Source organism: Siniperca chuatsi, linkage group LG11 (assembly GCF_020085105.1).
Source record: "Siniperca chuatsi isolate FFG_IHB_CAS linkage group LG11, ASM2008510v1, whole genome shotgun sequence".
Classification (NCBI taxonomy): domain Eukaryota; kingdom Metazoa; phylum Chordata; class Actinopteri; order Centrarchiformes; family Sinipercidae; genus Siniperca; species Siniperca chuatsi.
In genome coordinates this window covers 27,507,484-27,516,421 of record NC_058052.1, presented here as the reverse complement: position 1 = coordinate 27,516,421, position 8,938 = coordinate 27,507,484, and the positions used below count along the sequence as shown (strand labels likewise).

General features: G+C 43.5%; 1 protein-coding gene across 1 annotated transcript; it reads left to right on the top strand.

The window, feature by feature from the left end:
- The first annotated feature begins 4,750 nt into the window (after window positions 1-4,750).
- LOC122884763 lies at window positions 4,751-8,613 on the top strand. Its single transcript, XM_044215084.1, has 6 exons — window positions 4,751-4,935; window positions 5,887-6,064; window positions 6,168-6,233; window positions 6,624-6,649; window positions 6,790-7,132; window positions 7,559-8,613. The coding sequence occupies exons 1-6, from the start codon at window positions 4,751-4,753 to the stop codon at window positions 7,844-7,846; spliced, it is 1,086 nt and encodes a 361-aa protein (XP_044071019.1). The 3' UTR covers window positions 7,847-8,613.
- Window positions 8,614-8,938: the final 325 nt, after the last annotated feature.

Here is an 8,938-nt window from a genome sequence, read left to right as displayed (position 1 = left end):
GCTGTCCATTGTTCTGAAACAACAGCTAAGCAATAGTCACATATATCTCGGCCAATAATTTGACGTAGTGTCTGGTACTGTCCATATGCAAACCTACGCCCTTAATGTGACGTATGTACGAGTGAAACAGAATATGTGGACGGGGTTTAGAATAGAGGGATTTAAATGAAGTCCTACAGATGTGGTTGTATTGCTAAAAAGTGGGTGTGGTTCAGTAATTACAGTGCGATACAGAGCTGAGAGGTATGGAGCTGCAGAGGACTGGCCTCCCATAACCAACACCTCCCATACCCGCGTTGTTAGATAAGGAGGAGCAGGAGGAAGAAATTAATAAATTAGACCTCAAGCAAATTCTTTGGAAATGGAAGCAAATTTTTCACCAGCTGAAATCCAAACACACAGCTGCTATGATATTGGTCTGCTTGTCACTCACTAGCTCACGGTGCAGTTTAATGTGATGAGCACATAGGCGGTCGCCCCAAATCACATTCGATTGGATACATTTATGTAAGCACACCCTGGTTCAAGAAGAGTCACCAAAAATATTTTACAGGAAGAAAGAGATTTTGATAAAAAAAAAATACTATAATACATTTTTTTTGACATATTAGCATTTAATAAGCGATAAATGAATTATCAACACAGGGACACAGGAAATAGGACAGAATTTGAAAAATGTATTTTTCATTTCACTGTGTCTTTAATATACTTTATTTTGCAATGATCCAAAAAACACAGTGTGAACATACGCTCGTGATGCCTCAGTGTCACACATGCAGACCCTCTCAGCAGGATTTTGTCGGCTGCTGTTTGTCTAAGCAGACTCAGTGTCACTTCCCCTCTGGCTGCAGGACGTCCTGTGCCATCTGCTGTTTAACTTGGCCTGACCTTTGACACGCTGATATGTGTTGAGTGTTGATACTGAGTAGTGGGATTGCATCAGAGTGAGGTAGTGTCATGAAGCTGCAACCATTACACATACTTCCTCTGATATCAGAATGTGTCAAATTCCTGGGAATTCCAGTTTTTTTAATTGAAACACAAATTGAAAATTAACTTAAAACCAGGTGGGAGAAAACATGCTGTTTACACTTACATGTTTAATGAGCTGAGAGGAATAAACTCAGAACCACTGATCTCACCTCCAGTCAGTAAAAACTCCAGCACCTCCAGCACCACCGTAAGGAACCTCAGAGTTGTGAGTTATTTCTGATCAGGATTTCTCCTTTAACTCCCACATGAAACAAACTTCCAGGACTGCCTTCTTTCACCTACTCATCATTACAAAAATCAGGAACATCCTATCTCAAAATGATGCTGAAAAATTAGTGCATGCATTTGTTACTTCTAGGCTGGACTATTGCAATTCCTTATTATCAGGCTGCCCGAATAGGTCCCTTAAGACTCTCCAGTTGATCCAGAATGCTGCGGCACGTGTACTGACAAGAACGAGGAAAAGAGATCATATTTCTCCAGTATTAGCTTCTCTGCACTGGCTCCCTGTAAAATCCAGAATAGAATTTAAAATCCTTCTCCTCACCTACAAATCTCTTAATGGTCTGGCAGCATCATATCTTAAAGAGCTCATAATACCTTATTACCTGACTAGAACACTGCGCTCCCAGAATGCAGGGTTACTTGTGGTTCCTAGAGTCTACAAAAGTAGAATGGGAGCCAGAGCCTTCAGTTATCAAGCTCCTCTCCTGTGGAATCAGGTCCCAGTTTGGGTTCGGGAGGCAGACACCATCTCCACATTTAAGAGTAAGCTTAAGACTTGACTCTTTGATAAAGCTTATAGTTAGGGCTGCTATAGGCCTAGACTACTGAGATACTTCCCATGATGCACCTCTTTTCTCTCTCCTCCTCTCCCTCTCCATCTGTATGCATTTTTATCCCATTATTGCATGTTACTAACTCGACATCTTCTCTCTCTCCCATAGTTCTGTGCTTTCTCGTTTCTCTCCTCTCTCCTTCTGTTGCTTTCAGCAGGTATTTCTACCTCCCGAGCTGCAGAGACTGGATCTGTGGTCATGGGCCACCTGCTGCCCCCGTGTTCCTGCTCGACAACTGCTACTACAGTTGTTGTTGGCTGTGTTACTTATACTGTCATTATTATTCATATTGCTGTCATTCCTATCATTATTAATTTATTAATATTACCACTACAATTACATTACTACTATTTTAAAAACTCTAGGTGGTATTTGCATTGGGCGTCCCTGTGGACCTGAGGGTGGCACTTGAGTAAAGCTCATAGTGTCAAAAATGGAAAAGGGTTTATCCTCATTGGAGCATGGATGTGCTTGGTAACGTTCATGGCAATCTGCCTGTTAGATTCCTAAAGTACAAGTAAAAAGATGATTCATCCTCTGGGGACAATGAATATCCACAGGAATCACATGGAAATCTGGCCTGTATTTTCCGAGAAACCTCATCATGGACCAAAGTGCAAATCTGACCTGATGTTAGTACTAAATAGAAAGGTCAGGGAGTCACCAAAAACATTAGGAATCATCCTCTTGGAATTGAAAAATATGACCGTCATCAAGCTTCTGCTACTAGTACTGCAAAAATGTATCAAACATAAATCAACAAATCAATTTTACAAATAACTCGTGGTCATGTGTGCACATAGACACTCTGTCTGACACTGTTATCTTTATCAACACATTTCTCTTGCTGATGAGGCAATGTCAAATTCTGTTTTCAAGGTCAAGAATGAACTTTCAATCTCACTGACAAATATGGTATTCAGCCTTACAGCCCACAGTAGAGGGGTGTCCTTAGAGGATAATATATTTATAATAAAAGGACATGGTTGGATCCAAGGTTGAAGCTCAGATGTGGCTGCTGCTGCTGTCAGTGAGTCCACCTGAGCTGCAGGGATGAGACATATCAGTATCTCGTGCTAGAGGCTGTTTGCCTTCAATATCACTGATGTCACTGCACTGTGTCTTTCTGTCTGGCAGACTGGCAGGAGTCCAGAGCTGAAGGACTCAGAGGAGGTTTCAGCCTCCAGTATGATGTGACAAAGGATGTCTTTAGAAACTAGATTGAATTCAGTCTGATGTATTAGTTTATCAGAACAGATCAATGAGGTTCTGGTTGTTTAGAGATGGGGATTTTGATGAGGGGATTCAATCCATCCTTTAATCAGGTTCATATATTGTTTTGGTGTTGTTCAAATTCAAAGGCATTATCTTCTGTTGCCTCCTAATTCTTACATGCTTCTGAAGAAAATAACTAATGCAGTGCAAGAACTCTTTTCCCCTTTTTCTGTGCTCTGATCATTTATTTTAAGTATTTGGCATAAAAGGCATGAATTTTTCACTACAATATTTTATAGTGCGGAATAAGAATTAAAATTGAAACATGCATATAAATATATCATTCCATTAACAAAAGTACAAACAAATCTACATTTTACAATATGCAACATGAGTGTATATTATTTAAAAATGGTAGGACCTGGGTGACAAACAAATCTTAAATCAAGGTCCACTTACTAGATTCATGGTCTTCATCATCAGATGGAATGAGTTGTCATCACTAAATAAAGAACTTCGATGTTGATGACTGAGCAAACTCCATGACTGCTGACAAAGACCATGAGATTTGGTTGAAAACTCTGGAAAAAGCAAGTAAATGAATCTTGAGTTAAGTTACGTTACAAAGTAGTCCTTAAAGTGAGGTGAATTCTCAAACATTTATTTATGAATAACTGAATGAATATTCAATCTATTTATTTATTTATAGCTGTGTTATCTTTTGTGTTTTGAAAAAAAAAAGTATATTACAGTATGTCACAAAATGGTAAAGAACCCCACAGTGGTAACAATGACCATACTCCTACGTCATCGATACAAAATGTCTGTTGGTTTTTCACCCAGTCCTTTTTAGATTTTCTGTTTGACAACCTGTAATGAATCAAACAAGAGGAAGTGAAACTCATTTGTCTTCCCACAGCGGCTTCACTGAAGCAGAATGCAGGTTGTGTTCTGAGTATCAAGACTCTCACTCTCACTTTTTCTCAGCTCGAAAAAACTATTGCTTTCTTGTTGTTACTTTCAGTATTGATAACACTCATTATCACTCTTCTCCACCCACAGAGGAAAGAGACAAGTTCACACAGCCCCTGTAGAAGGTTGTCGAATTGCATCCTGGGAAATGTAGGACTTGATTTAGACAAAGCAGACAGAATTAAAAAAAATAAGGATTCATTTGTTTGATAAATATAATGAATATTTGACTAAAACAACTATTTTTAATTCAAATTGTAAGCACTCTGAGTCATTCAGTACTTTTTAACCACAAATTCTGTTTTGTTTTTTAACGTGAAACCCAGCGAAGGTAGTAATAGCTGTGACAAAATAAAAAGGATGAGTTGAAGTAATAAGAATGAGATTAAAATGTAAAAACACTGCATATACATTTTAAAGGAAATAAAAAATTCATTTTTATTAGTCTTTTTTGAATTTTTAACTGTCCAGATTTAAAGACAACTGTTACATACTGTTAATCTTGTCATTGTGTTTCCTGTTTTGTTTTGAAAGAACTACTCTCTTTCAGTTCCAGCCCTCTTGTTTCTCCTGCCTCTAATCACCACACCTGGAATGGAATAATAACTCCCTGGCTGACACATTCCTGCAATGTCTGTCAGACAACATCAAGGATCACTTAGCATCACTTGACTTACCGTCTGACTTTGATGCCTTGGTCGCTTTGGTGATAAAGCTTGATAACTGACTTCATGAAAGGAGTGGAAAAGAGGCACTCCTGGAAGACACTACCCAACCACTGCAGGCAGTCTACTCCTCCGCTCCAGCCCGCTCAGCTTCCCGGACCAGTGAGGAGGGTCGGGGCCACAGCACCCTCTGGGGAGGGGGAGGAGTCTATGCAGCTGGGCCGCACTCGCCTCTCCATAGAGGAACGCCAGTGCTGACGTGAGATGCATCTACTGCTGGCAGCTGGGGCACTTCCCGGCAAGATGTCCAGTAAAAGATCAGGCTCATCAGTAAACGGAGGGCTACTGGTGAGCTGAACCTCTTCTTTTCCCACACTGTCCTTCGGACCTCTGACGCAAGCCCGCTAGTCTTGCCCTGCTGTTTCCCTGGAACTAGCTGTGTTTGTGGACTCTGGTGCAGATGAAAGTTTCATCGATCGGGGCTTGGCCGAGCAGCTCCAGTTACAGTTGGAGAGATGTCCAGTTCCCCTGTTGGCTGACGACTTGGATGGCTGCCTGCTCTGTCGAGTGACTCACCGCACTCCACCCCTCAGCCTCCTCATGTCAGGTAATCACTCTGAAAGGCTTTTTTTCACATCATTGACTCTCCTCAACTGCCACTTATTTGGGGATTTCTCTGGTCAAAGAAGCATAACCCAAACATTGACTGGTGCACATGGGCTGTTTTGGGGTTGGAATACAAGTTGTCACTCATCCTGTCTCTTGTCTGCTGCCCCTAAGGTGTCTCCCAAGCCTCCTGACCCTCTGTCAGGTTCTGCAGCTCTCTCTGGTGTTCCCCCGCGTATTTGGACCTCAAGGAGGTATTTAACAAGACCCGTGCCACCTCTCTGCCTCCTCATCAACCATATGACTGTGCCATTGACCTCCTCCCTGGGACCTTTCCTCCAAAGGGTTGTCTCCACTCGCTGTCTGCCACAGCGAGGGAAACTATGAATCAGTATATCCAGAGTTGGTTGCTGGCATCATTTGACCGTCATTATCTCCCACCAGAGTCAGGTTTTTCTTCGTGGACAAGAAAGACAAGACCCTTTGCACCTGCACTGACTACTGTGGTCTCAACGAGATCACCAATAAGAACAGACAAACTGTTGAAGGGAGCCTCCATTTTTAATAAACCACAGAAATGCCTCTCACCTGGTCAGGATCAGAGAGGGGGATGAGTGGATCATGCCTTTTGGTCTCACTAACGCTCCAGCTGTGTTTCAGACTCTGGTCAATGACGTGCTGCGGGACATGCTTAACCACTTTATCTTCGTACACATGGATGATATTCTCATCTTTTCCAAGGATGAGAAGGATCATGAGCAGCACGTCCGGAAGGTTCTTCAGCAGTTACTGGAGAACCAATTATATGTCAAGGCGGAAAAGTGAGTTCCACCAGCAGTCCGTCTCCTTCTTGGGCTTCATTGTGTCGCCTGGACAGATCCAGATGGACCAAGTCAAGGTTAGTGCTGTCGCGGACTGGCCAGTGCCCTCTGAACGCAAGCAAGTACAGAGATTTCTGGGGTTTGCAAACTTTTAAAGATGGTTTATCAGAAATTAGTTATGTTGCTGCCTCTGCCTGTTAGAATAAAAATGTACATAAGTTATCCCATTTATGTTTTGTTCTTAGTAGCCTTTAAAGTACACAGCAATGCTGTGTGTATATGTGTGTTATTAAACTTGTGTCTGTGAGATTAACAGGAACGCACCCTGCCATACCGACAGGGCAGGCTGACACCGCACCAGATGGTCTCATGAGTTGTGGCTGCCATCAAGGCCGCTCTCACGAGATAGACCTAACAACATCACTTTGTTTCTTTTCTTTTTGTAGCAGTATATACTTCCCCCACCCTTTAGAAAACTATGTAACAGGGAATCTCCTAAACTGAATAAAAAGAGGAGGCTGCATGGATGCACTTCAGAGTGAGTAGGAGATGTAACTGAATGCATCTATGCTTACTCTCCTCGAGTAAAACTTAAGTTAATGCCTTTGTCTTTCTTTCCTTGTATATGATTTAAATGTTCTAGGTATCTTGAACCTGACACTGCCCTTACCTCCCCAGGCACCAAGTTCCAGTGGTCCCCCCAAGCTACCTGGCTTTTTGGACTCTCAAGGAACAGTTCAACTCTGCACCCATACTCACCTTGCCGGACCCCAAGATCCAGTTCATCGTCAAGGTCGACGCTTCGGATATGAGGTTGAGGGCAGTCTCTCAGCACTCCCCCAGGGACAGTAAGGTCCACCAGTGTGCTTTCTTTTCCAGGAAACTATCACCAGCAGAAAGGAATTATGATGTGGGCAACCGGCACAGGAGGATTGGAGGCACTGGCTGGAGGGGGCTGAACAGCCATTTTTGGTGTGGACTGACCATAACCTGGAATACATCAGAACAGCTAAGAGGTCAGGTGGGCATTGTTTTCTAACCATTTTGATTTCACTCTGTCTTATCGCCCTGGCTCCAGAAACGTCAAGCCTGATGCCCTCTCCTACCAGTTTGAACCTGAGGACATCTCCAAGAGACTCCAAGGGACCCTCCACCCTGCCTCCCTCCTCTCTGGTCGGAGCTATCTATACGGTCTCCCCCAGGATGCGGTGTCCGACTGGGGTCCCCAGTCCGCCCTTTCTCTTCTGGAAAGAGTTCTGCAGGCTAATCGGGGCCACAGCGAGTCTCTCCTCTGGTTTCCACCCCCAGTCCAATGGTCAGACTGAATGCTACAACCAGGAGATGGAGACAGGGCTTCGTTGTATCGCCTCATAGAATCCCACCTCATGGAGCCAACAGTTTGTGTGGGTAGAATATGCTCATAACTCTCTCCCTGTCTCTGCCGCAGGTCTCTCCCCTTTCCAGTGTGTGTACGGTTATCAGCCACCCTTATTCCCAGATCTGGAAGAGGAGAAAACGGTGCCATCAGCTCAGGCACTGGTGTGTCGTTGCCACCTCACCTGGAGAACGGCTCGGACTGCACTACTCCAGCTGTCCAGTCTGCGGACAAGCATCGCATGCCAGCTCCTTGCTACCTGGTCAGACAGAGGGTCTGGTTGTCCACTCAGGACCTTCCTCTTCGTGTGGAATCCAGCAAGTTGGCACCCAGGTTTGTTGGCTTGTTCCCCATCTCTAAGGTGGTCAATCCTGTGGCAGTCCAACTACGACTACCTAGGACCATGAGGGTGAGCCGTTCAAACTACTCTCCTGTCATTTCATTTCCTGTCCTCGTGTTTCTCCTGCCTTTTATCACCATACCTGCGCCCTATTACCTGTGCCTTATTACCTGCCCCTGGATCCTCCCTCAGCAAACCCCTTATATACCTTCCTGTGTTCTCTGTTCTTTACTAGATTGTCTTTATTCTACCTCATGTGTTCATTGTGCTCCAGCATTCCAATGTTTGTATCTACGTTTTTTTGGACTTTACCTTGTTTCCTGGATTATTGGATTATTGCATGCTCCCTGTCTGACTTGTTTGCTTGCCTTGGACTGAATTCCTGTGTCCTGGCTTTGTTACGATTCACAAGATCGGACTCAAACGCAGACTCAGACACATAGAGGTGAAATAGAGATAAGAGAGATTTATTGTACAGTTCACCAGAGTTTTGATGGGATTGAGGGAAGGGAGCCAGAGGACGAAGACCGAGGGTTGAGAGGGGAGCCATGGGTGGATGAGGTATGGCTGGGGTCCAAATCCAGAGGTAGGTGTGGCTGTGTAACTGAGACCAAGTGAGGCTGGCAGGCAGAGTTGCTAGGCGAGGCATACAGACAGGCAGGCAGCGTTGCTGGGCGAGGCAGACAGACAGGCAGGCAGTGATCCTGAACACAGGAAGAGCAAGGTTAGCACAATTCAAAACACAAGCAAGCAAAGTAACTAGAATGATATTCTAGGGGCAGAGAACATGAACTACCACATGAGCTGAAAACAACGATCTGGTGATGAGTGGATCGGAGACCAGGGTTGATAGACTGCAGCACTTGATTAGTGGATGCAAAAAAATAAAGAATAAATAAAAATGATCAATTCCAAACTCAATATCATATATATTCTACATCAGCTTGTTTGAGCTCTATATCAAACTTTTATGATATTTAAACAGTGAAATATGAAAACCAAAGACTTAATGTTTTCAACATCTGCACCATTCCATCAAATGAAAAGATTCTGGACAACTTGTGCTTCATTTAATACACATTTAATCAAAATTCAGCCTAACCTTTTATATT

What these genes read in the sequence shown, in the direction of transcription:
- LOC122884763 (XM_044215084.1), top strand. Translation starts at nt 4,751, where the DNA reads ATGAAAGGAGTGGAAAAGAGGCACTCCTGGAAGACACTACCCAACCAC. An exon ending in CTCTCCATAGAGGAACGCCA is followed by an intron (nt 4,936 to 5,886) that starts GTGCTGACGTGA and finishes TCACCTGGTCAG; the next exon opens with GATCAGAGAGGGGGATGAGT. An exon ending in TGCCCTCTGAACGCAAGCAA is followed by an intron (nt 6,234 to 6,623) that starts GTACAGAGATTT and finishes CTGAATAAAAAG; the next exon opens with AGGAGGCTGCATGGATGCAC.